Here is a 27,924-nt window from a genome sequence, read left to right as displayed (position 1 = left end):
CACCTGTGGGAGCCTTCCAGGGACTTAACAGAACAAGGTTCCCAAGCCTCAGAGAACCTTCCAAAAATCCCCTTCCCGGAGCCCCGCCCCCCGCTTGTTACCATAGTGCGTCAAAGGCCCGGAGTCGTCAGAAAAGGGAAAAAAACTTACGTCGCGCGAGACTCAGTGACGGGATTTCGAAGTTAGGGAACAGCCGCGGCGCAAGCGCACTGGCCTCACAACCTCGGGGCTGCACGCGGGTAGGTAGACTAGAGGAAGGGGAGGAAAGCGTGCTGGTGTCTTTTTTTTTTTTTTTTTCCTTCCCAGTGCAGTGCGTGAGTCTGCGGGTAGCCGGAGGTGCGGAGCGCGGGGCCTGGCTCGGCCTCCCCGGCGCGCGTGTGACTGCGGCGAGTGCCCTCCTCCTGCTCCTCCACGAGTTGGAGGAGTGCAGCGGGCGTGCTCCCGGGTTGCCGGGACGCGAGCTCGTGCTCGCCTTTTCAGCGGTCGCCCGTCACGCACACACTCCAGTCCCCTGAGAGTTGGTCTTCGCGCCTCGGCGCGCCCCTCCTCACCCGGCCCCTCCCACCGACCCCCGTTCCCGCTCGCTCCTGGTAGCGAGTTTGCTTCATTCCTGGGGTCCCTGCTTGGGGGCGGAGAAGATGGCTGGCGGACGTCTGCTGTTGGGGGGCGACTTCCTGTCGCCGCCGCCGCTGCCCCCCCTCCCGCCGCCGCCGCTGCCGCCCCTCCCGCCGCCCCCGCCCGAGCCAGTGCTGGAGCAGTGGCGCTATAGCCACGAAAGTGACTGGCAGTGGGCTCTGCGGCGCAGCTTCATCTGTCGGCACCTGCACAGCTATCCCGGGGCTGCCCTAGACCAGCTCCTCGCGCTCTCCGCTGCCTGGACCAACCACGTTTTCCTGGGCTGCAGGTGAGGAAGGTGTGAGGGTCGGGTTAGGGACCCGGGTCGGGGGGGAATCGGCGATGAGGGTCGGGATAGGGACGGGGGGGCGGGTATGGATGAGGGCTTAGAGACTGGAGATTTGGAGGTGCTGGAGGACTCCAGAGGGCTCACTGTTGGCCTGGCGGGGTTGGCCGAGCTAGGTGGCAGGGGATGACATAACAGCTAGAAGGGTGCGGGGATCGCGGGAGCGGCCCCTCCAGGACCAGGGATGGAGATAAAGAAGCGCCTGGGAGAGGATTGTTGAGAGGTGGTCATTGTGATGGTGTTTTTGGAGGGCGTGGGAAATGACGAATAGAACCTCGGACCTGCGTAGGACCTTCCAGGGATGCGGTATCCGCAGAGAATATTCGACAGTCGGGGCTTCGAGGGTCTGTGGGGGGAGGGGAGGGTAACTCTTTGGTTCTAATTCTAGTCTCCTCCTGACTGGCCTCCCTTTCCATCCCCGTTAAATTAAACAACACCAGCCCCGCAGCTGGTTTGTACTGGCTTATTCTGGGGAGGCGGTTTGTGTGAGGTCTCTCAGCTGCAGGGCCCGCCTTTCTTGTAGATTTGCGCATAATGTGTCTGGACGCAAACAAAGAAATGGATATATCTACTGTAAAAAAGGATTGCCCTCATTCACCTTAATTGTCATCAGAAGGATTAACATTTGGCCTCTGGGTGAGGGTTTAGGTATGTGTCCCCTCCCCCCCTTTCCTAGAACCTGGTGCGTGTTCTGAATAGGCCTCTTTGAAAGCTCTTTGCATTCAATGGAGACTGCGGTATGGTTCCAACGCATTTTTTTTTTCCTCAACAGACTACTTGGACCACTGTCCTACAGAACCCTCAAACAGGCCCTATACTAGACTAATCATTCCTTTGATAGACTAAGAGCCTTCTTTTTTTGACACTCTTGCCTCACGGTGAATTTTTTATTAGGAAGGATGGGAAATTCTGGAAAATGATCAGATCAAATTCAGCCAGTTCAGTTTCAGGAATGACCGTAACAGATATAGATAAATAGGATTGTCTACTGTTAGTGCTTAATTGTTGAACATAGCATCCAGCGTGATACTTTGTTCTGCTTTCATAACACAAATGTGTTTTTTTCTATCTTCTCTAGGTTAGTGTAATTTCTGCCTCCAGAGAGAATGATTATTTCACTGGAGGAACTGGTTACAACTGGGGAAGCCTCAGTAATTAATCAAGTCAGATAAATCTAATTGACCTTCACTTAACAATATTGTTCTGGCAGTAGAAAAGGTACCTTTATCCTGTAATCATAGATCTCCTTAATATCACGGAAGGCCATGGGGAATCTGAATCCTTAAAAAAAAGAAGTTACATAGGTGAGGAGAATAACCATCCTTTGTGTTAATGATAAATCTTACCTTCCCACAAGAATGTAAGCTCCTTTGGGGAAAGGGTTTTTGCTTTCTTGTTCACACCTTTATCCTCAGTGCCTAGAAGAGTGCCTTCTTCATAATAGCTGCTCAGTAAATATGTGTGGCATGAACAGATGAATACAGCTTTGTAATGTACAAAATACTTAAAATATTTATGTATCTCATTTAATACAACAACCTTAGAAATTGAGTGGTGTCTCATTTTTACAGCTAAATCAATGGAAGCCAAGAAGTTAAGTGACTTTTCCAAGGTCCCATAGTTGGGGCTGGGACCCAAGTCTTACGATGCTCTTTCCACTGAGACACAGCTGCTATAGGGAAGGATGGACCAGGAGTGAAAGCAAGTAACAGACAGAAGTCATTATTATCTCTCAGGATTTCATCCCAAGAACAACAGCAGCCTTGAGCATAACTAGGGCATTAAAAACACAAACAGGGCCAGTGATAGTGTTAAAAGCTCAGGCATCCAGAGCATTTGTGTGTATGCACTCACCCAGGCACATTTGTGTATAGTTTATATCAACACATGTATTGTCATCATGTTGCATTGCAGTTAAGTCAATTCAATCAATACAAGAATTGCTATAACATTATCCAGTAGCTTAACTGAAGAGTAATGTTCGCATTGTACCTGACAACTTAGATATAGGAGAAATGGAAGAGGCAATAAAGAATCTTGGAATCTAGGGACCAAGTGCAGTCTTCCACTTTAGGCAGGCTTTATATTAGCTGTCATCTTCAGGTGGGTAAAATCTGTATTCCAGTACTTGTTAATGTCGATGTTGGCAGGGCTCTTGTTTTCTGGTCTATTCTTCTGTGACAGAAGACTCTTCTTTTCTCCCAAGGGAACTGTGGAGTACATGGTGACACAGCCCATTCTAATCTAAAATTGTTAATTTGTTGTTCAAGGCTCATCCCTTGACTTACAGAACAGATTATAAACAGTAGCAAGAAGGTAACTCTTTGCCTTTTGTTTCCCACTTGCAGGACTTTCTGTGTTCTGATTTAGCTGGGGCTGAAATAACTCCTAGGTCAAGGACATCTTTGAAAACTCCTTGATCATAAGACCAAGCCAGGAGGAGCTCAAATGTGCAGGGAAGCAAACCATGTTTCATTCTTTTTGGTGATAGTGGTGATTGTCAGAGAACAAGTTTGAATATCTTCTTGACTATCTGTAACATGTTTCTCAGACTTAAGCAAGCATCAGAATCACCTGTTAGGCTTGTTAAAACACAGATTGCTGGGCTCCACTCCCAGAGTTTCTGATTCAGTAGGTGTGAGGTGGGACCCCAGAATTTGCATTTCTAACTAATTCCCAGATAATACTGTTGATCAGAAAATGCTCATCCAGGGACTACACTATAAGAACCATTGCCTTATAGGATAAAATAAAGCAATGTTTTCCAGTCTGCTTTTTGATCATTTTTTCCCTCATAGGCTAGGCAATGAGGAAGCCCAAATAGCTGAAATTATTTCTCTTCACTTTTTCTTGTCTGCTTCATAAAAGTAAACAACCTGTTAAGATTGTTTTCTGTAGGCAATTTCTAAGATACGTCTTGTGGCTAATGAAAAGTTAGTGCAGTCTTCTAATCAACTACGTCTACAGCACTGACATAATTGTTCATATGAATGCCTAGGGACCTCTGCAGTTTTTACTTAAAATTGTCAATAGTGTATGTATATTTAATAAAGCAGAATGTTTGGTTAACTGGAGCATTCAGTTTTCCAGTCATTCTTCATCAGTAGTATTAGAAGCAGAATCCTGGCCTAATTACCTTTGATGAGATATTAATTAATAGAGAAAATATACCCTAAAATGAAATCAGCTTTGCCACCTTGATTATTTGTCTCTTCCTTGTTGATTGAAATTGGTGTTTGGAAGGTAGATGCTGGCTGGGCTCATGTTGTGAAACTAACCTCGCACATAGTAGGTAGAGTTTATCAGTCACCAGCTAATGAAGTGTGAGTGGGAGCTTTCAAAAGATGTATCAGTAATCTTGGTTTTATGTTATTCACTGACTATGTTAGGAGTCTTAAGAATAGTTTTGCATAAATAATTTTATACTTGAAAATCCTAATCTTTGCTTAGTTTTCAAACCTCAGCTTTTTTATTTGGACCTAGTAGAGCAGTTTAATAAATTAAAAAAAATTGAAAGCATCTATTACTGAATATTCATTAAATTTCAGGTGCCATTGTATATCATAAGTATACACCTATATGCACGTGTCTTTTTTCAAGAATGTAAGATTCATGAAGTCAGATGTCTGTCCATTAGACATCATCTTTTTGTATGCTAGGTATGGTGGGACAGTTGTGATTTCCTAAAGCTTGGAACATAGTAAACTATCTTTGGAAACCTTAAAGACCTGCTGGGGCTTTTTGGTTTTCTTTTTTAAGCATTTACAACCAAATGGGTGAATTAACAGACTTAACTACATAATATGCATGCATCTTAAAATTACTCTATTAGACTTGCCTTACTGACACTTTACATCATGGTCCCACCGTAAGATAGAATACTGTATAGCCATTAAAACTCCTGTGGTAATGACATGGAGAGAAAGTTTATGACATAGTAAATTAAGAAGAACAACACCCGCCCCCAGCAGATTACAAATCAACATAGATGATCTGATAGTGATTTTTTTTGCGGTGGTGGGGGGACGTGGTATGGGAAGCATAGAAAAAGGAATAAAAAGTAAACCCCAAAATGTTAGTGAAGTTATCAGTGGTTGGGTTTGTAGGTGCTTTTCTTGGTGGATTCTCTAAAATTTCTGGAGTAAAGGTGTTCCTTTTAAATCCACTACAAAAAAAAAATACACTATGGAAAACTGAGTAATGAAAGCTTTACTGCCTTGGCTTATTTCAAATTTGTGGAACCACTTCTTTATCCCTGGGTAGCTACTCTCTGGAGACTGAAATCCTAGTGGTCTTCATAGTAAAGATTAATGCAAAGATTAATATTTGCATTGTTCTTTGAATAGTCAAGTGTTAGGCACTATACGGTCTGTTCCATTATTTTTTCAGCTGGTTGGGCTTCTTCAGTATTATGACTTCCTAATAAAGGGCTGAGAAGATGACTGTGTTGGCAACTAACACAGAGGTTTATTTTTTTTTTATTTTTTTATTTTTTTAAAAAGGAACTCCTTTATTTATTTATTTTTGGCTGTGTTGGGTCTTCGTTTCTGTGCGAGGGCTTTCTGTAGTTGCGGCAAGCGGGGGCCACTCTTCATCGCAGTGCACGGGCCTCTCACTCTCGCGGCCTCTCTTGTTGCGGAGCACAGGCTCCAGACGCGCAGGCTCAGTAGCTGTGGCTCACGGGCCTAGTTGCTCCGCGGCATGTGGGATCTTCCCAGACCAGGGCTCGAACCCGTGTCCCCTGCATTGGCAGGCAGATTCTCAACCACTGCGCCACCAGGGAAGCCCAGAGGTTTATTTTTATAGCCTATGGGTGATGTTGAATTTTGTGGCAGATGTAATGAATAGAGAACAGTAAGTAGGTTTAATCATTACTAACGCTGGAAGAAACCTGAGAGAAAAAGTGAATGTGAATGGAGTGGGCCCCAAATGCATCATTCATGCACACTGTATGGCATACATGCCATTTACAGTTGTATACCGTATTTAGAATCAGGCTATAATTTAAGGTCTGGAGAATTTTGACTGGAATTCAAGGTGAGTGGGTTGGTTGTAGTACCAATTTTGGTAGCAAGAGTGGCAATACCAGTTTAAGATTTGTAGACTTCATCTCACTTTCATAATCTTTTGTTTTCATCACCTTGGAAATTGGACTCCCAAATCTTAATGAAAGTGATATATACAATGTATGACGTTTTAGGCAATGTTTTTTGATATTTAGGTAAGAGTAAGTAAAAATAAAATTACTCTTGGCGTTTAAATACTGGTGTTAGCAGCAGCAGTTATCAGTGGGAAGTGTGGGTTACAACTGGGCTGGCTTCCAGGTAATCTGTCAGTGAAGGCCACCATGTCACTTCTCTGCTTTGCAAGGAAAGACATCTGAAGGGTGTGGAACCTATTGTGTTGAAAATGGAAAATGTTATCCTCCTTCAAGTTCAGAACCGATTCATGTAGAGGTGTGCTAGTCACTCATTTTCAGAACTTTCTTGGGGAATTCCCTGGCAGTCCAGTGGTCCCTGGTAGGCTGGGAAAGGCTCTGAAGGTAGGAAGGGTGAGTAGATCCCCATGATAACCGAAACTTCACTTGAGCCCATATTTTTGTTTCTCTGCAGGAAATTGATATTCTGTCAAGCTCCAATCTACTTCATAAAGGAGTCCTTTTAAAAATTGTATGTTTTAAAGCTTTTTATTATGGAAAAATCAAACACACAAAAATAGTTTAGTGGACACCCATGTGCCCATCACTTAGCTTCAGCAATTATCAAGTCTGTCATGCTACCCTTCTCATTTCATCTTGCCCCCAGTTTTTTTGTGGGTGATAGTCTAGAGTATATTAAAGAAAATCTTGACATCATTTCTCCTGCAAATACTTTAGTATATATCTGTACCAGGTAATTTTTCATAATACCATTATTCATACTCAACAAAATTAACAATAGTTTCTTAAAATCATCCAATGCCTAGTCCATGTTTAATTTTCTGCATTTGTCTCAGGATACCTTTTTACAGTTGGTTTGATTCACAATCCAAACAAGGTCCACGCATATCTGGTTGATCTGTCTCCTTTAACCTATAACCATTCCCTCACCCTTTATTTCATGCTGTTTATTTGATGAAGAAATGGGCTGTCACATAGTGTTTCCTTCATTATGGATTTGGCTGGCTGTATTTTTTTTTTAATATTTATTTATTTTGGCTGCACCAGCTCTTAGTTGCATCATGTGGGATCTTCATTGCGGCATGTGGGATCTTTAGTTGCGGCATGTAGGCTCTTAGTTGTGGCATGCATGCAGGCTCTAGTTCCCCGACTAGGGCCCCCTGCATTGGGAGCGTGGAGTCTTACCCACTGGACCACCAGGGAAGTCCCTGGCTGGCTGTATGCTTGTGATGGTGTTTAACATGTTTCTAGGAGTTAGGGGCTTGATTAGGTTTGAGTTCAATTATTTGGTGGGCAAGAACACTTTTTAGATCTTTGTCCTGTCATATCACATCAGGGACACAGGTCTGGTTGTCCAATTTTTAGTGATACTAAGATTATAAAGTTCTCCACGAGCTTTTTTTTAATTGAAATTTTTATTGAAATAATTATAGATTCACCTGTAATTGTAGGGAAATAACACAAAGCAATGCCCTGTGCTCTTTACCCAGTTCCCCCCAGTGACAACATTTTGCAGAGTTATTGTATCATATCATAACCAGGATAATGACCTTGTTACAATCCACTGATTCTACACAGATTCCCCCAGTTTTACTAGTACTGGGGTGTGTGTGTGTGTGTGTGTGTGTGTGTGTGTGTGTGTGTGTGTTGTGTGTGTTTAATTCTAGACAGTTTATCACGTGTAGGTTTGCATATCCACTACCACAATCAAGATATTGAACAGTTTCAGTACCACAAGGATCCCTCACGTTGCCCTTTTATAACCACATCCATCTCCCTCCCACTCATACACAATATTATGTGTATCAATAGTTTTTTCCTTTTTATTGCTGAGTAGTGTTCTGTGGTGTGTGGTACCAGAGTTTAACCACCTGTTGAAAGACATCTGGGCTGATTGCAGTTTTGGGCTGTTACAAATAAAGCTGTTTTGAACATTTGTGTACAGTTTTTTGTGTAAACATAAGCTTTTATTTCTCTGAGATAAATGCCCAAAAGTGCAGTTGCAAGATTGTGAGGTAATTGCATGTTTAATTTTATAAGAAACTTCCAAGTTGTTTTCCAGAGTGTCATACCATTTTACATTCCCACTAGCAATGTATGGGTGATCCAGTTTTTCTGCATCCTTGTCGGCATTTAGTGTTGTCACTATTTTTCACTTTAGCCACTCTGATAGGTATGGAGTGATATCTCGTTGTGGTTTTAAATTGCATTTCTTTGGTGGCTAATGATGTTGAACATCTTTTTGTGTGCTTATTTGCAATCTGTATATCCTCTTTGGTGAAATGTTCTGTTTATATCTTTTGTTCATTTATATGTATGTGTACACATATATGCACATTATATATATGTATATATCTTACTGTTGCATTTTGAGAGGTCTTTATACTAGATACTAATCTTTTGTCAAATGTGTGGTTTGCAAATGTTTTCTTGCAGTCTGTAGCTTGTCTTTTCGTCCTCTTCATGGGGTCTTTTGAGAACAAAAGTTTTTAATTTTGGTGAGGTCCATTTTATTAACTTTTTCTTTAATGGATCATGCTTTTGGTGTCAAGTGTAAGAACTCTTTGCCTAGCCCTAGATCTTGAAGATTTTGTCCTGTGTTTTTTGTAAAAGCTTTTTAGTTTCACATTTTACATTTCAGTTTGTGATGTGTTTCGAGTTAATTTTTGTGTAAGGTGTGAGGTTTAGGTTGAGGTTGTTGGTTTGGCTTAAGGATACCCACTTGGTCCAGCACCATTTGATGAAAAGGCTGTCCTTCCACCATTGGATTGCTTTTGCAGCTTTGTCAACAGTTGAGCACATTCGTATGGGTCTATTTCTAGGTTCTTCCCCATCAACTTTTCATCTGATAAGCTTAGCAGCCATTGATGATCACTTATTGTTGCATTATGGGTCGCAAAATGGTAGTAATCTATCATTCCTTCATTTATTAGCTGGAATGCTTCTGTAAAAGAGATTTTCCTCATCAACTCTCTAGATTCTCTGAGGTACAGTCTGTACAGGAAAATGCCAGATAAATGCTTGCTTTCTTTAACATTACCTGTTTTTAATGATTTGATTCCCTACCATCCTACAAAGGTGACCAATAATGAGTTTGAAAGTATTATTATGAACTAATGGATTTTTTAAATATTTGATGTGTTTCAATCCACTGTGGTTATTCTTACTGATACTCAAGTTGGCTCACTTCTGAGTCCATTTGACACAACCTCTGAGATCTTTGACAGCTTCCTTGTTTCCAGGCACAAAAATATCTCCCAGGTTCACCTTATACATTTCTTGCCCCAGATTTGGATCCAACCATTTCTCTCAGGACTCTGATTCCTCTTGGTGGGAAGTGATAGAAACCACAATCTGGATGTTAACAACCCATCCCGTATTATTTATTTATTTACTTATTTATTTATTTGGTTGCACCAGGTCTTGGTTTTAGCAGGTGGACTCCTTAGTTGCAGCACGTGGGCTCCTTAGTTTCGGACTCCTTAGTTGCGGCATGCGTGTGGGATCTAGTTCCCTGAGCAGGGATCGAACCCAGGCCCCCTGCATTGGGAGCGCAGAGTCTTATCCACTGCGCCACCAGGGAAGTCCCACAACCCATCTCTTATTAACACTCTTAGTACTTCTGTAACTATATTAATGTAATTATTTACATATAATATGCATATGTGATAGAGAAAAATTATGAGTTTATATGGATACTTTTAGTTCAAATTAAAGATAAGGTCTTCACCTAAATTTTTTGATTTTTATGTTTGTATGTCTTCTAATGATAGTAACATAATTACTCATTTGATGCATAACTATTTTATGGCAGATTCTTCAGTTTTATAGCCAAGACACTCTGTTGGTAAAGTCCTGTGGGAGCAGTTATAAGACGGGTCATCTAGAAACTTTTTCAAAAACTGCATTCTTATCTGTTTTAACTGTAGATTATATTAATTTTAATAGATACAGCCCACGCTTGATGGAAAAAATTCTCCAAATGGCTGAAGGTATTGATATTGGGGAGATGCCTTCATATGATCTGATGCTGTCCAAAGGTCAAAAACGTCACCTCTCAACATGTGATGGTGAGTATACTTATTTCTGGAAGGTGGGATTTGAAGAAAGTGTGGCTTTTTTTAATGATATGAGTGTGGTATATGATTTTAAATAACATTGGTAACTTTGGATCTTACACAAATGTAAAATTTTAACTTTTAGTTTATACATTTTTTTTTAGGATGCTAAATAGAACTGAAAACTAAGAATACTGAACTCATACTATAATGCTATCCTTGAAGTCCTTGCCATGGAACGAACCTCCCTTTAAATAGAACAACCTTATACTCTAGATCATTTGAGCATCTGAGTAACTAAATCCTCTTGGATGAGTCCAACGTGGACCAATTTTCTACTAAACAGTGTTATAGGGAGAAAGCTCTAGTGTCTGGTATAGCCTCAACAGAGTTCTTCCATAGCTTTAAATTTGATATCCTCCATAAATCATTAGTTTCCAGCTGTTTGTTCTAGAAATAAAATATAGCAAACACCTTTTTGTGCAGAATAAGTCAGAACTAAGATTTTGAAGTTGAAAACCTTTGGGATCTTTTGACAATTTTTTTTTATTTATTTGATTTTTTAGTCACAACTGTGTAAAGCACCATCACAGAGTCGGTCACTTCTGGTACAAAAGAGAGGCTTTGTAAATGCCTCTGCTCGTCATCTCTGTTGCATTAGAGCCATCTGTTCCGTTTGCAGTCCTTCAGAAGGGAGCTTTTCAGTACAGGTGGTATGAGATCGTAGTGGAACAACCTCTTGCTCGGTACACTTCACCTGTGCTTTAACTCATTAGATGCAGAAGCATCTACCAGTCATGCATGGTGGTGACCTGCATACTCGAGTCAATGGCATATTTCCTATCAAGTCTCTTCCCTTACACATGGAAAGACAGGGAGCAGTCCCTCCTTATGCTGGAATCTTACATTGATATTTGAGTCCCTTCACCTAAATGACCTGAAGTTTTTGTGATGGGAAGTATCTTGTACCAACAATATAGTTTGCAAAAATAATATGGTTGGTACTATTTTCCTGCTTGGTTCTTTTGAAATATTCCTTTTTTAATGAATTGTAAATTTCACTCATTCTATAGGTCAAAGTCCTCCTAAAAAGCAAGCCGGTTCCAAATTCCATGTGAGACCTCGTTTTGAGCCTGTACATTTTGTAGCTAGTAGTTCAAAAGATGAAAGACAGGAAGATCCTTATGGCCCTCAAACAAAAGAGGTAAATGAACAAACACATTTTGCCAGCATGCCAAGAGACATCTACCAAGATTATACTCAAGACTCTTTCAGTATACAAGATGGAAATTCTCAGTATTGTGATTCATCAGGATTTATTTTCACAAAAGACCAGCCTGTAACAGCCAACATGTATTTTGACAGTGGGAACCCTGCCCCCAGCAGCACATCACAGCAGGCAAACTGCCAGTCAGCTCCTGAGCCTTCACCATCACAGACATTTCCTGAGTCAGTGGTAGCCGAGAAGCAGTATTTTATTGAAAAATTAACAGCAGCTATCTGGAAGAACCTTTCTAATCCAGAGATGACTTATGGATGTGATAAAATTAATTACACATATATGTTAACTCGTTGTATTCAGGCATGTAAGACAAATCCTGAATATATATACGCTCCTTTAAAAGAAATCCCTCCTGCTGACATCCCCAAAAATAAAAAACTTCTAACAGATGGTTATGCTTGTGAAGTTAGATGCCAAAATATCTACTTAACTACAGGTTATGCTGGCAGCAAGAATGGTTCCAGGGATCGAGCTACTGAGCTAGCTGTAAAACTCTTGCAGAAACCTATTGAAGTTAGGGTTGTCCGACGGAAATTCAAACACACAATTGGTGAGGACCTTGTGGTGTGTCAGATTGGCATGCCTTCATACGAATTTCCTCCAGCTCTGAAACCACCAGAAGAGCTGGTGGTGCTGGCTAAAGATGCTTCTGGGCAGCCGATTTTTAATGCTTCTGCCAAACACTGGACCAATTTTATCCTTACAGAAAATGCAAATGATGCAATTGGTATCCTTAACAATTCTGCCTCATACAACAAAATGTCTGTTGAATACAAATATGAGATGATGCCAAATCGTACATGGCGTTGTCGAGTGTTTTTGCAAGATCACTGCTTAGCTGAAGGTTATGGAACCAAAAAAACAAGTAAACATGCAGCTGCTGATGAGGCTTTGAAAATCCTTCAAAAAACACAGCCCACTTACCCATCTGTCAAAAGTTCACAATGCCAAACGGGCTCTTCACCCAGGGGATCTGGGAAGAAGAAAGATATAAAGGATCTCGTAGTTTATGAGAATTCTTCAAATCCTGTGTGCACGCTGAACGACACAGCTCAGTTTAATCGAATGACAGTTGAATATGTCTATGAAAGAATGACAGGACTCCGATGGAAATGCAAGGTGATTCTAGAGAGTGAAGTAATTGCAGAAGCAGTTGGAGTGAAGAAAACTGTCAAATATGAAGCTGCTGGGGAAGCTGTGAAAACCCTCAAAAAGACCCAGCCAACTGTCATTAACAACTTGAAGAAAGGAGCTATTGAAGATGTGATTTCAAGAAATGAAATTCAGGGTCGCTCAGCAGAGGAGGCTTACAAACAACAAATCAAAGAAGATAACATTGGAAATCAGCTGCTGAGAAAGATGGGTTGGACGGGTGGTGGTTTAGGTAAATCTGGTGAGGGCATTCGGGAGCCAATCTCTGTCAAAGAGCAGCATAAGCGGGAAGGGCTTGGTCTTGATGTAGAGAGGGTAAATAAAATTGCCAAGAGAGATATTGAACAGATCATCAGAAACTACGCCCGCTCGGAGAGCCACACGGATTTAACTTTCTCTACAGAGCTGACTAACGATGAGCGGAAGCAAATACATCAGATTGCCCAGAAGTATGGTCTTAAGAGTAAGTCTCATGGGGTGGGCCACGATAGGTACCTGGTGGTAGGTAGAAAAAGACGGAAGGAGGATTTACTAGACCAGCTCAAACAGGAAGGCCAAGTGGGGCATTACGAGCTTGTGATGCCTCAAGCAAATTGAGATCTTACTAATTTATTTTGTAAATGCCTAATGAGGCAGATTTGTGAATAAGAGAAATGCTACATGTTCTGGTTGCAGAGTATATTCATTCTTAAGATGTTTCACCTTGTTCATTTCATATAGTGCTTTATTAGATACTGGAACTTGAAGAATTCTGTCCACTTGTATTAACTTAATCCAGCAGATAATATTGTGCAGTTACTGTTTGCGTCTTTGATATTGCTGTGTCTCTCAGATTTTAGTAGTTTGTACAAAGCAAGAACACATATCCAAATGGAATTTCACCCCGAGAAAGAAGTTCCCATTTTAAAGGGCATAGCACAGCAATTTGCAACAATATGTAAAGTTGATACTAACTACAATAAAACTACAGTCTTAATTCCAGACTTAACTGAAAATGTCAGGTCATTTTGTATTACCTATTTTCATCTTTATGTGAAGCCAGTTATAGAATGTTTAATAGTAAGTTGTGCTGTACGTGTAAATGTCCTTACCAACTAAATGATGTAAAACTTTCTTAAAGTAATTTTAGTGTTCGTTTATTTATAACTTCTACCATGTGGTTTCCAGAATATTGGAAGTGATATACTGTATCTTGTGATATATGAGTGTTAACAAATTCTAGCCTTCATGCTGAGAGAGCACTACTTGAGAGAGCAATTGAAAAGTTCCCAAAACTTTGATTCAGTCTGAAGAAAGGAAGCTGGAACTGTCTGTTCTTGGTGCCTTGCAGAGAGACTCGCAGCAACTCTCCGTTATAGCTTTCACATGATTTGGGTGTATAGCACATCCAAGGTGGCCACAGCTGTGGTGGAGCTTGGTAAAAGACTGAAGATACATTGGTGCTTTGCTGACAAGGTTAGTTGGCTGGTCCCTCTCTCAAAAAGCTTATTTAGCCCCCAAAGCCAACTTTGTAACATATTTAAAACTGCTATTTTCGCTTATTTCTGGAATGTAAAAAAAACTGTATAAAAAGGATTAGTGTATGCTTCCTGAATAAAAAGGAGCCAAAGTTGATCAAAATGGTGGTGTGCTTGTTTCTGGGAAGCAGCCTGGTAGCGACACTTTGGGTCTTTGGAGAAGGGAAGTGGCGTTTGCACAAAATATTTCAACACTTAGAGCACATGTGGATGAACATAATGACCTAGCAGATAGGAACAGGCAGTCAGCCACCCATCACGTTTTCTCTGGGGACCAACCTGCTGGCTGCAACCAAATCTCAGGCTGTTTACTTTTACGTGATTTTGTTTTTGTATCTCAGATAAATCAAGTGTTAATATTCAGAGATGAATACTGACATTGATAAACACTTCCAATGACTTCATATTTAGAACAATTAGGTTGATTACAGTGTCTTAAAACATTTAGCACCAAACTTGACATGTAATTGGCCCACAGTGAACAATTTCCTTTCCCCTCTTATTTATATTTTACATTAAGAAGCTGTCCATTGTAGTTAAATCAATATTTAAAAAATATAAAGGGATTAACTTTTATGCCTGGACCTCTGTGACTTTTAGTCACCTACAGTGTTTAACACAGTAAGTGATGTTTGCTTTCCAGTAACTTTTTTGTCCTGCAGTATATGGCCTTTCCTAATGTTGGTAGGAAGGGAAATGAGGTGTGCATTTTATTTTGGCACTTAATGTTTTAACAACAGTGGCAAGGGGAACTAAGCTAAAGTTTATAGATTTTATAGGATTTTTTTTTTTTTTTTTTACCTACAAGTCTCATGCCAACTTTGAGAAGCTGTGGTTCAATTAGTGTTAGAAAAGTCAGGCTTCAACTCTCTTGGGTAAGAGTGGCTTTGGGGATTAAGGAGTGTGAAAACTCATTTCTCTACATTTCTTTCCTCTTCCCAAAATGATGTGGGGGCTGGAGGAGTAGGGTAATGTTACACAAATCTGGTTTATCTATATAAGTTCAATAGAACAGAATATTAATATAGTCAAAGTTAAGCTCTGAAATAATGGGGCCAAGTGTATATTTGGTTCTTGATTTGAGAGTCCAAATTTCCTAACTTCTTAGATCAGCCTTGGTATAGATGTGGAATTAGGGTGACGTCATTTAACTCTGCTTGAGAATAAAGAATGTTGAGAAATGAGTTTGGCAAAAATAAGCTGCTGACAAACCCTGCTGTTCTATTTTGTCCCCTTTTTGTTGGTTCTTGTATTTTCCCTTTCTTTGAGATGGCAGTCGTTTTAACCCAGTAACCTTGCTGTAAAACCTGCGCAGGTACATGAGCAGTTTTAAGTTTTATTTGAATCACTTAAATATATTATACTGAGGAACTAACTCTGCTTTCAGTTATATATATATTTATAGCTTTGAGGCTCACAGATCTATCGTTTAGATTTTTTTCCCTCCCCTTTGATTATAAAATGAATAGAAATTTCCGGCATTCTGTTGGGATTCTTTTTAAAATAGTATACAGTGCATTCACTGTGCTATGAGTAACTCCTGAAGCTGGAGATCGGTCCTAAAGAAAGGACTTTAATTACAACTTTGGTTCTTCATCATACCCTCTTTGCCACACCAGCAGGTGCAGAATTGAAGGTTCAAGTTCAGTTCTGCCATTTAAAAGGGGACCTCACAAATCTGGTTTATTATTGTTATAAATTATTGTATGCAGGCAGCCTGTGTCATTTGTTTAAAAAAACTGTAAAGAAAAAAGGCAAATTAGCATTAAACTTTGAAGTGAATGATTTGTGGTGCCTTTGACCGTGGATATGATGCTTTGGGAGGTCAGCTTGTTGACGCCGTTGTAAGATTTTAAAAGGATTATCCCATGAAAGAGATTGGGAATAGTGTTTCTCAGGAGGTGTACAAAAAAAATATTAAACGTGCACATTCCCAATCTCACCTTAATTTTTTCAAGTATAAGTAACAGTGTCAAATATATTTAAGATACCCAGCCACAGGACTTCCCTGGAGGTCCAGTGGTTAAGACTCAGTGCTTTCACTGCCGTGGACCCGCGTTCAGTCCCTGGTCGGGGAACTAAGATCCCACAAGCTGCACGGTGTGGCAAAAACAAAAAAAATGGAACAAAAAAAAAGATATCCAGCCACAGTAGGATGAAGAAATTTATGTAAAACTAATCTGCCAAATAAAGACCAATTTAATGTCATTCTACTTTGAAGTAGAAATGGACTTAAGAGAAAGTAAGTGCATTTAAGGAAGTTGCTTCTAGGTGAAACTAACCGGTTCATGTGTTCAGTGTAGGATGAGCTCCCTCATGTTGAGGCTCCTTTAAGTGCCATGTCTTAGAGGATGAGTGGGTACATACAGCATAAGGACTTAATTTCAATTAGCGCCCACCCCCCTCCCCAAGAAGTGAGTTTCCACAGTCACTGTCCTTGTCTCTTTAAAATGAGATAGATTGCTCCTCAGAAGAAAGCAGAGTTTTGTTTAAACAAGGTAACACTGAGGATACCTGTACTCCCAAGCTTTACCTGAGACTTAAAATACCATTTTATTATTTAGTTTGTTTTTTAAGCTAGGGCTTTTTTAAGAGGTGGAATGTCAGGATCAACAAGTTAGATCTTGGTCTCTGAGGATGCTGGTAAATCTCCAGGTTAATTCTCCCCCCTTACCACAATTTCATTCCCTTGATTGACTATAATATATGCTGAAGTAACTTTGTTTTACCTAGTAGATTTACATTCTGTTTGTTAGCATGTTTAAAAAAGCATTAAACACTTATGACTGAAAAGAAAATACGTCCTCTCCAGCAGTATCTACTCTTCTCCCTCTCCCAAAATCTATTTTTGCTTTTACCATAATTTTTATTTTAAGGGGGGGAATGAGTAGATGAGAGTCCAATAAATTCATACTAAAAGTTCATACTGAGCTAAAATATAATTATACCTTGACTACAAATTTTTAAGGTTATTTTTATTTACAAGTTTTGAAAAATGTACATTTTTTTTACATGGGTTACTTGTGCAAAGTTAAATTCATAAGAGTGATAAATGCACAAAAGGTGACAATGGAACATCAGACAAAACATTTACAAGCTTTTTCCCACACTGCTACTTAAAGGTACTGTCAATCTAAAAGTATAAATATCCAAAGAAAGATCGCAAACATTGACTTTAAGGTTCTTATAATACTGAAAGGGAGGAAGAAACTAAAGCATGCAGCATTAACAGAGGATTTGAGTGGTTTACCACAGACATGTTCCCTTCCTTGGGTTAATTAAAACTCTAAAAAAACAATGGAGGATTATAAATTTGTTTATCTAGGGTAGCACTGCTCCTTTAAAAGGATTAAAGGCTCTCCAGCCTTCCCTAGCTTAAAAACTAATGATTGTTTCCATTCCTCTGCTCCCACACCTCTTTAAAAAGTGAAAATCCAGAAGACTTCAGTATTCTGAATCTTAGCTTGGGTGTGTCCATTGAACACCTTGCAAGGGGAGGAAGTGTCAGTTACTATGATTGCTGCACTCCTTTGGCTGAGCCCTTTAACATTCTCCTTCCTACCAGTAAAAAACACAATTCATGTTAGTTAGGTATTAGTATCATAGCCTTTTTAGCTTCCATTGCTCTTTCAAAATGGATGTTTATATGGATTTGTTTCCCTGTTTTCTATAGGCCATATTCCAAAAATTCACTTCTAAATCCAACACAAGTGAAGGACCAGCCAGGGTGAAACGCTTCAGTAATCATTCATTCTGTTAAAAATAACATTCTGGTCATCAAGCTATGCATAAGCACCACTTGTAAAACAATTCATTTTAAAAGCTTAGTGTAAAGTACAGTAACACAATACTGCCATAAAACTGGAAATGAGACACAACAGAAAAGGAATTAAGCATTAGTGACTTTTTGCACGTAACCCAGGTACAGTACATTTGATCTCATAGAGGGTGTTTTCTGATGTTTAAGGAGAGGGTAGAAGGGGCAGGAAAAGCCTGGCAAGGGAAGATGGAAACAGCACAACAGCTATTTTGCTTTTAATAAAGTAAATGTAATGACACTGACGAATAGGAAGGTGACAAACACATCAATATATATTTTTCTTATGACCAGCTGCTGCTTTTCCTGCACCCGGGTCAACAGTCACGCCAGCTCTGTTCTACTATCGCAGAAACACGTTTTTCATACTCCCGCTTGTTCTCCTGGTACAGCTGAGCAGCCTGGCTGTTTGCTGGACTATTGGGATTGGGTTCATCCAAAAGAGACTATAGAGACAATTTGTAAAAAGTCAGTTCCTCAATGCAAATATATATATATATAATATATATATATATATATATATAATATATATATATATATATATTATATATATATATATATAGTTGGCCAAAAACTTTGTTCAGGTTTTTCGTACCATCTTATGCAAAACCTGAACGAACTTTCTGGCCACCCCAATGTGTATCTTCAACACACTCGAATTGTCCTAGGTAGCAGCTAAATTTGCTCTCTTAGCATAGTAATCTACAGTTACATTAATCTGCTAGTAGCTAGGCAAACATATATGTTTTCTGGTGGGTTAGGTCTTACTGACCTACTTTTTACTTCTGACTTTCAAAAACAATTGCTAATATAAACATATCAAAGGCCATAGTCACATTAAGGAAAATTCACCTGTATGGATGTTAAAATGGAAGACACATCATATGTTGGACTCCAACGGTTCTGAAGTATGTCCAGACATATACTACCATCTGCATAGACTAAGAGCATAGAAGTAGGTTATGTTAAACATAACAAAACCATTAAGGTTTTAACATCATAGTCAAGACAAATACAGTCAAGAATACTTTGCTTCTGAGGTTTAAAAAAGATTACTAAGCTGCTTCTTAGTTACCTTCCTAAAAGAAGTGTCATAATCACTACTAGTGAAACAGGATGATCAGAGAATGTCAAACATAATCAGTATAAAACTGGAAGATACTTAATGCTTGTTATTCTGAAAAGACTGCCCTGTTATCCAGGAAACCACGCACAATTTCTAAGAGGGTTCCTCATCATCGATAGACTTATGGGAAATTCACTCCACTAAATTTTTAAACTTTATCTCCTATCTGAAATAACCAAGATAGCTCAGAGTTCACAAGGTTTCATTTTGGTATGAAGGTAAAAATATCTGATACCCTGGAAAATACATTATTAACCTGAATAAAAGGCAACTTGTTCTAGGCTTATTACTAGGAAAAAAAATAAAAGAGCAAAATAGTAAGTTAGAATCACTAGGAAAAAAAATAAAAGAGCAAAATAGTAAGTTAGAATAGTAAGTTAGAATAGTAAGTTAGAATCACCAAGTAAGTTAGAATTCCAATATACCGTATACCTGGACTCAACCACAGAATCTGATATTCAGTAGGTCTGGAGTGGGGCCGGGACATCCATGGCTTTTAAATGTCCCATGCTAATTCTGATCTGCATCCAAAGCTGAAAACTATTGCTCTAAATGCTAGTGAAAATAATCACAACACAAAACTACCCCAATCTGGCCTTATATTAAAAGGAAACCTCAAGAACATCCTTATTTTTGTTTAGTAAGTAAATGATAAAATCATCAAAACCAGGAGGCTCTCAGATTCCAAGCAAAGGCAATGTCCCTTCACTGCTTCAGTTCTAGGACCACAGACCAAGACAGCAATAGACCACCATGAACAAGTTCAGGTTTCAGGAAACAGCAAGATGCCTAGACAAATACTCAGGTGCTACAGACAAATAGGAAATGTGGAATACCTCCCAAATAAACAGTGTAGTAGTTTAAAATACTGTATTAAAAGTGATACTTGCCATTTGGATGAAACATCTTAGAGACAAATCTAACCGTAGGTGGCTTATTCGGATATTCTTCAGTGAATTCTATTGTAAGCTTAAAGGTTCCTGTGATTAGAAAAGAAAGGGTTAAGAAAACCTAGTTATCACTTTGTTCGGTAGTACTTTGTTTTTAATACTACATGACTTTTTTTTCAAGTATTATATGAAATAACGCAAAGATAGAGTAGAGAGGAAAGAGACCAGGTAAGAGATACAGCTCCAGGGATTGCCCTAAAAATGGATGGACACTGTAAGAACCATCACTCAAAGGTGATTTGTTTTCTGTTTTTCCATTATTCTCCCCCAAACTTAAATACAGCCATCTTAAACTCAAAATTACTGCCTGCAGGATAACTTTAGCCACTGTACATTTTGAAGACATCCTTAAAATGACAAGCAACTAGAGCCAAAACGTGGCCTTCCTCCTTGAGAAGACTGAAAGACCTTAATAAAGGCCAATTTTAATCAGCTGTCATCTTAAGTGGTGATTTTTAAATGCACTAGAAAGGATGAGAGCACAAAGTTCAAAAACCAATGCTAGAAATACAAATCAATAATCAAATTATTTTTAAAATAGCAGGGAATAAGAAAAGTGTTCACTGGCTCCTCTTCATGTAATAGCAACTCTATAATGAAAACATAATTGAATGTAAGCCAGAAAAAACTTCACAGTCCCTCTTTAAAACCCTTAAGTATGACTCACAAGCTACTTCACTATAAAACCAACTCAATTATTCACACTAATGGTAGGAATTAATGGCAGAAATAATTTAAAAATCATATTAGATTGCATTCATGTCTCCAGTAAATTTCTTTCTAATGATGTTTGTTTACGCTACTATTGAAACAAATTATTTTTCTTGAATATGTGTCAACTAAGGTAGCAGGAGGCCCTAAAGCATACTAAGTTATAGACTTGTTTATAAGAAATGGACAAACTGGATCTCATTCAAGAATTGTTGGGGACTTCCCTGGCGGTCCAGTGTTTAGGACTCTGTGCTTCTACTGCAGGGGACACTGGTTCGATCCCTGGCCGGGGAACTAAGATACCGCATGCCCCACAGCGCGCCCCCGCCCCCCACCAAAAAAGAATTGTTGGATGTTGTGATTTGGGGAGATTATTTTCTTCAAAATGTTATTTTTAATTGGGTTTAATAAATTCAAGAAAACAATTGGGCAATTGTTTTTTCCTGACTGAAATTTCTTCAAGTAATCTTAAGGAATCAGTTATTATCTAAGGTGATGCACGTTCCACTATATTACTCTAGTCCACTTAATAAATTACTTATTCTAATACAACAGACCACACTTCAGATAGAGTATAAATTGTTACTGGTTCCTTCGAGTTAGCAATTTATTTCCTCCTAGCTTCCATTCCTCCTTTCCACTTAAGAAAAAAAGACTATAATCATTTTACTGCTAGTTGTTACATGTAACAATACCAAAAAGTGTTTCCTACCAGCAAGCTCATAGGAAACAATTTGCTAACAAAGTTGTTCTTGGTATGAACATGTGTCCCAAAGTTTCAGAATAATTTAAAATGCAACATATCAGACTTCCCTGGTGGTGCAGTGGTTAAGAATCCGCCTGCCAATGCAGGGGACATGGGTTCGAGCCCTGGTCTGGGAAGATCCCACATGCCGCGGAGCAACTAAGCCCATGTGCCACAACTATTGAGCCTGCAGCCTATAGCCTGCGTGCCACAACTACTGAAGCCCACGCGCCTAGAGCCCGTGCTCTGCAACAAGAGAAGAAGCCACCGCAATGAGAAGCCTGCACACTGCAACGAAGAGTAGCCCCCCCTTGCCGCAACTAGAAAGCCCGTGTGCAGCAACAAAAACCCAACGCAGCCAAATATAAATAAATAAATAAATAAAATTTTAAAAATGCAACATATGGAGACATATTATATTCCCCAACTATTGTTACTCCCTAATCTTGAAAGGCAGATCTGAAGTTACTATGTATTATAACTAAGGACAAAAAGCAAAATATTTTGGAATGGATAAACATGCTATAGTCCATCAGAACACACTTCACCTTTATCACCACCTGGTCATAACTCTTCCTATTTTTGAGGAAGAAAGCATAGTTCTTTCTTTTCAGTTCTATTGATATTATAATACGCAAGAAAAAGTGGGAATAAGTGTTAGTTCAAAACTCTGAGCTTCCTTATGTATCTCAAGTATAAACACATTTGGCTCAGTGTTGATACCCGCTTAAATTATAGCTTAGAGATTTATCATCAAGAAATTGATCTAAAAAAACTGTTCGAAAATTGGGCAGATTTAATAGCATGCAGAGCTCCCAGGTACTTTAAATTAAAACCATCATTAAATATGATACCTAAAGGTGGTAAAGTCACACAGAAGGCAGGCGTAAGTGGAAACAGTGGAGTGCAGTGGGGCAGAGCAGAAGCTTTGTAGTCAGACAGATCTGGGTTCGAATCCTTGCTTTGCTACTTGCTAGTTATGAAACCTTTGGGGAAACTGCTCAACTTGACTAAACCTCAAGTTCCTCATCTGTAAAATAGGGTTAATAATAGTACCTGCTACATAACATTGTTGTGAGGTTTAAATGAGGGAAAGATGCACAGTGACACAAAATAAGTGCTTCATAAATATTTTAGTTACAATAATTCTACAGTTTCATATCTCTAGACCCAGCTGAAGGAGGCAAAAACCAAAAATCCAAACTTCACTATCAGTAAGAAAAATACAATTAATGAATTCAAATATTAAATAGTACTTTCTTTCTGACCTACATCAATCACAGTGAAAGCAAGTTGAGTACATATGCTGGTGGCTCACAAAACCCTTGACTTGAGCTTTCTGCCTAATGCTTGCCTAAAAGTTCAACAAGGTGGTTACCTAGCTACCAAAGAAGTTAATCAAGTCTTTAAGAACAGCTCATTTAATATCTTGAGAAGTGAAACCAAGATAATTTATATTCAATGTGAGTATAAATTAGGACGTACCTAAATCTTACTCAAAGCACACATTTAAAGGGATATTTCACACTTTTAGCCACCTTAAACAATGAGAACCTCTTTAGTACAACTCTCAATCCAATTTCTGAGATCCAAAACAAATGTTAAGGAAATTTAAAATCTGAGAATTAATACTACGCAATCGAGACTAGAGCTTGTCCTCTGAATATTTAGAAGGCTAGGCTTTAAAAGAATTGGAAACTTAAGCCTCACCATTGTTGTACACAATCTGTACTGATTTTTTATCTTCCTGAGGAGGTCACAAAATTGTAAGGAAAGTATCAATTAATCCATCTATGTATAGGGACCAGGAAAATTATATAAATGAGTTAAATGGCAGGTGTATGGCAATAGGGAGTGATATGGTTAAAGTAGAGAGTGTATGTTCTGCCTAAAGACAGTCACAAATACAATTTTTTGAAAATATTGTATTGGCCAAAGAAAGCACCTCTGTAGGTGTTTTCTGCCATTTAGCCACCAGTTTGTGACCCCTGAGGAGAAAGCAAAGTACATGTACTTAAAAAAGTTTTTTTTGATGACTGAAAAAAGTCTGATTTTTAAGATAATACCCAAATACTCTTCATCATAGGATTTATTTACCTTAAGAACACCCCTAGTGGACTTTGGTTCATTTTTTTAAAAAAAGACACCAAATTCTTAAGAATACATCTATTATGAAAATCAAGTACTAGTATCTTACTGTGTCTATTAACAATTTTCAGATGATGTGATGGAGAATACATTGTTCCTTAGCCTTCGTATTCAGCATACATACCAAGATATTTTATGAGGAAGTATCTCCCCCCAGTGTTTTGTTTGGTAGTGTAAGCTCTTGGGAGCATAGTCCTCTTACCTTCAAGTGTGTAAAGTTAAATCAAAATACCTTTAAGAGTTCCTTTTCTTAAAATTTCATCTCTTTAACTAGGGCCTGGCTGTTCCAGAAACCTCCACTACAAATGGTTTACAAGGAAGCAGCAGAAGTAGTTTTGGAGCTGTTGATTTATATAATACGTTGGCAACAGCAAAATCAACTATGCCACTTGTCCCTAATTGGGCCTTTCCAGTAAATTTCCTAACTGTAAATAACAGGTATTTTTAAATGGTCAAAAAATTTCTTGTAACCTTGGTCAGTGTTCTAGACACCTGAGAAAGCATCCATGGATAGCAGACTGCTCAAAAGAATGAATTAGAAAAGGGTACTGTCATTTAGCCTGAGTAATTCCTTTCAGTAATGTCAGGGTGGAGATACACATCATCAAAAAAAGAGCCAGTAATGTCAAGGGGGAAGGTCCAGGTAGATAATGGATTCCACAAGTACCTTTTCAACTCATACCACTTAAAACGAGAGAAGCACCCTTGAAATATTTAAGTTGCCAACCCCAGCAAAGTGGTGTACTATTAATAAAGCTGTGCCCAGCGTAAAGCAGTCTGAGTAAAATCAGGAGGAAAAAAGAAGCCAATGAAAACAAAGCCTGCTGGAGCTAAAGCAGATACACAGCTAATCTGCACATAAAACTTAAGTATGAAGAACTAGCACCAGTCTAGTAGAGGAAAATTAAGCTTAGCTAGCTCTTGCTACAGATCAGGATCAGTTCAAATGATTTACTGCACCAAAGTATCAATAGTATGGCTTGAGGATCCCACTCCCCTGCTGTCATTTCTTTTTATTGCAGCACTGAAGAGCAGTGATATCTACCCAGTGGGTGAAGGTAGAGAGGAAACTACAAGTATTTAGGTTACTGTCTACAGTCTTCTAGGGAAATGTGAGTGTTTGAGACAAATCATAGAATTGGTTAATATTGACCTACCTCACAACGTCTTGTGGTTGGTAGCATCAAAAAGCAAACTGACTTGGCAACATAAGTTTGTACTTAGTAGTTTACAGAAATGTTTTTGTTCCCGCCTTCAAACTGAGTTATGGGCATATGTGTGTGCATATGTGTATAATATCTCTCAAATGCTATGTGACCAAAGGAAGGTAAGTCATTGAGAAAAAAATAACAGAAAGATCCTTTTCTTTTTAAAAATACCTCAAAATATTAAAGATGTCGATTAGTAGTTCAAATACTTTTAATCATGTTTTTAAATGTATTAAGCTTTCAAAAACAATTAACTACACACACACAAACACACACACACATACACACACACACAATTGAGTGCACTAAAACTATATCAATGTTAATTTCCTGGTTGTGCATAGTCATTCAAGATGACTTGTTACCAAAGGGGTGGGGGAGCAGGTGAAGGGTATACAAGGTCTCTCTGTAATATTATTTATTACAACTGCACATGAACCTATAATTATCTCAAAATAGGAAGCTTAAAAAAAATCCTTAAAAAGCAACTAACGTGGGGCTTCCCTGGTGGCGCAGTGGTTGAGAGTCTGCCTGCTAATGCAGGGGACACGGGTTCGAGCCCTGGTCTGGGAAGATCCCACATGCTGCCGGGCACCTGGGCCCGTGAGCCACAACTGCTGAGCCTGCGCGTCTGGAGCCTGTGCTCCGCAACAAGAGAGGCCATAATAGTGAGAGGCCCGCGCACCGCGATGAAGAGTGGCCCCCCGCTCGCCGCAGCTAGAGGAAGCCCTCGCACAGAAACGAAGACCCAACACAGCCAAAAAAATAAATAAATAAACAATAATTAAAGGTGCTAATAATTAAAAAAAAAAAGCAACTAACGTGTGTTTTTAAAGGTCAAACCTAAACCCATTAAAAATCATGTACCTATAAGTACGTGTAGTACCTTGAAGTAGGTTGGACACTGGTCAAGACAGTACATTAAGGCTCCCCTCAACTGTGAAACTGCTTTGAGATTACTGACCATCAAGTCTTGATAAAAGCACATACTGAAAACTCATTTAAAAATTAGAAACATTATGCTCAATCTGGCTATTAAAGGTGCCATTAAAGACCATCTTAAAGCAGTGAGGCTGACAGGCACTCAATGCCAGACTGTAGAAACCAGACAATTGTGTGCAAGGGATTCTTGCATCCATTCAACATCCAACAAACACACATTAAGCACCTGCTGAACACAGTTCCCGCCCTTGTGAAGAATTCTGAATCAAATGGTCCCTGGGGTCTCTGAGCCTATCAGCAAGTGGTTGGGTTGACACTTACTCAGTATCTTGATGGGGGGCTGAATTCAGGAGGATCACAGCCCAAACCTCACAGACCCTTAACATCAGTGGTATGATGCTCCTTTTACTGCCTTACCCAGATTTTTTTTAAAGAAGCAATAAAAAAGGTGCAGTTCTAGTCAAGCGGACAATAGCCAGAACAACCTGCCACAGACTGGATTCCACTCAAGCCTTTAGTGGGCAGAGGCTAGGGAGAAGCGGGTTCCTAAGTAGGAGGCACTTCCAGGATGACTGGGAACCCTTTCCCCAGATGATCAGGCTCCTGAAAGGTGGGTAAAGAAACTCTTACCATCCTCAAACGGGGTCCCTTCAGGCCTGCAACACAGAGAAAAACCAATCAGTTCCCGCTTCGGGGGCTCCCCTCTCCCCGATTCATCTGAGGACATGGCTATTACGAGCCCTGCTCGCTCCACCGCTGGTAAACCACCGCTTCCCGGGTTGCAAAACCACTACCAACAGAGGTCTGGGGCTCAGAAACCCCGGGCAGGCCGCCGCGCCGAAGCGCCACCACTCCCCGCCCCGCCCCCCTTAGCACCCCAAGCGGTTCCCCTGGCAGCGGGAACCGAGCTACTCGAGGCACAGGCTCCGGGGAGGCGCCTAGGCCCAGCCAGCCCCAAACACTCTCCCTCTGCCCCCGCTTCCGCACCGGGCCGGTCCCGGAGGGCACACGCGTCCCTAGCCCTCGCCACCACCCGGAACGCAGACTCACCCAAAAATGACCGCGTTCCAAACCATGATGTTGTTCTCGGACGGAGCTCCGCTGACTCCGGCTGGAGGATCCTCCTGCAACCTTCAAGGAAACAGACAGGGGGCCTGCGATCCGGCACCCGCTCGCGCCGCCGGCCGCCCCGCCGCCCGCCCGGCCCTCCGCCGGCCCCGCCCTGCGCCCCGGCCGCAGCCCCGGGACCCCGGCGTCCCGGGCGGGTTACCTCTTGAAGTCCCTCATGAGGCGCCGCCGAGCCGGGGTGGACATGTCTCTAGCGGGGTCAGGGGTGGGGCATACACCGAGCTCTTGGGTCCCCGCGGGCGGTAAGGCGGCCGAGGAGGCTGGGGAAGCTGATGGAACCGAGGGGGACGCTCCCAGAGGAACTGCACTGCCTCTCCGAAGTCGAGGGTCTGTCTGGCGCCGGCTGAGCACCACCCCTGAGTAGACAGGGGCTGAACCAACCTAGAAGGAAAGGGCGGGGGTGGAACGCCGATCGCCGGACAGGCCGTACCAAGACTGGGCGGGGGGGGGGGACGGAAAGTTGCTTAGGTCATTAAACCCGGGCGGGAGGCGGTGGGGGGGCGGTGAGAGGTGAGCTGCGGGCCGCACGTAATTGCCTGGAACTCACTAGGATCGGGTGGTGGAACGGGGTGCACCTCTATTTGCCAATTCTAAGACGAACCCCGGGAAGCTCTTTTCTGTTTTCCTTTTTCTTTTCCCTTTCTTTCTTTCTTTCTTCTTTCTTTCTTTCTTTCTTTCTTTCTTTCTTTCTTTCTTTCTTTCTTTCTTTCTTTCTTTCTTTTTTCTTTCTTTCTTTTTTCTTTCTTTCTTTCTTTCTTTCTTTTTTTTTTGAGATCAGATCACTTATTAAAGTGCGCACAGTGGCTGACGGGGGAGAAGAACGATGGAAGTCCCAATCTCGAGATCTCGAGGTGGGAGTGGGCGGAGGCAAAACCGGTTGTCCAAAAGCCGGAAGTCTAGGGGACACACCCCCTGCGGACACTGGAGACTGGGGAGGAGGGTGTGTGACTGCTTAAAATCACTGAAAATCCAAAGAATAAATCGACCTCGACTATGAGGTCGAGGGTCCCTTCTCTATGGA

The 27,924-nt window shown here is 40.5% G+C and overlaps 2 protein-coding genes across 3 annotated transcripts; one reads left to right on the top strand and one right to left on the bottom strand.

Moving 5' to 3' along the window:
• The first annotated feature begins 248 nt into the window (after positions 1-248).
• Positions 249-14,210, top strand: NKRF (NFKB repressing factor). Of its 2 annotated transcripts, none has more exons than XM_059911444.1 (3): positions 249-904; positions 10,068-10,189; positions 11,251-14,210. In XM_059911444.1, exons 1-3 carry the CDS (start codon positions 639-641, stop codon positions 13,206-13,208), a joined length of 2,346 nt encoding a protein of 781 aa, XP_059767427.1. In that variant the 5' UTR covers positions 249-638; the 3' UTR covers positions 13,209-14,210. The 2 variants fall into 2 exon arrangements, with proteins under 2 accessions (XP_059767427.1, XP_059767428.1); XM_059911445.1 differs by lacking the exon at positions 11,251-14,210 and adding an exon at positions 10,744-11,110 and having other exon boundaries at positions 438-904.
• A 3,936-nt stretch (positions 14,211-18,146) lies between these two features.
• Positions 18,147-27,284, bottom strand: UBE2A (ubiquitin conjugating enzyme E2 A). Its single transcript, XM_059911446.1, has 6 exons — positions 27,046-27,284; positions 26,826-26,906; positions 26,406-26,431; positions 19,962-20,051; positions 18,798-18,886; positions 18,147-18,391 (listed from the first exon to the last, which is right to left on the bottom strand). The coding sequence occupies exons 1-6, from the start codon at positions 27,087-27,089 to the stop codon at positions 18,263-18,265; spliced, it is 459 nt and encodes a 152-aa protein (XP_059767429.1). The 5' UTR covers positions 27,090-27,284; the 3' UTR covers positions 18,147-18,262.
• Between the last annotated feature and the right edge of the window lie 640 nt (positions 27,285-27,924).

This window comes from Balaenoptera ricei, chromosome X, assembly GCF_028023285.1.
Source record: "Balaenoptera ricei isolate mBalRic1 chromosome X, mBalRic1.hap2, whole genome shotgun sequence".
NCBI lineage: Eukaryota > Metazoa > Chordata > Mammalia > Artiodactyla > Balaenopteridae > Balaenoptera > Balaenoptera ricei.
This window is presented reverse-complemented; position numbering and strand designations above follow the sequence as displayed.

Excerpts from the sequence above, each read along its gene's own strand:
- NKRF (XM_059911444.1), top strand. The coding sequence starts at position 639 with ATGGCTGGCGGACGTCTGCTGTTGGGGGGCGACTTCCTGTCGCCGCCG. Across the intron at positions 905-10,067 it reads CACGTTTTCCTGGGCTGCAG|ATACAGCCCACGCTTGATGG; the intron begins GTGAGGAAGGTG and ends TAATTTTAATAG. Across the intron at positions 10,190-11,250 it reads TCACCTCTCAACATGTGATG|GTCAAAGTCCTCCTAAAAAG; the intron begins GTGAGTATACTT and ends CTCATTCTATAG.
- UBE2A (XM_059911446.1), bottom strand. The coding sequence starts at position 27,089 with ATGTCCACCCCGGCTCGGCGGCGCCTCATGAGGGACTTCAAGAG. Across the intron at positions 26,907-27,045 it reads CTCATGAGGGACTTCAAGAG|GTTGCAGGAGGATCCTCCAG; the intron begins GTAACCCGCCCG and ends GTTTCCTTGAAG. Across the intron at positions 20,052-26,405 it reads AGGGACCCCGTTTGAGGATG|GAACCTTTAAGCTTACAATA; the intron begins GTAAGAGTTTCT and ends TTCTAATCACAG.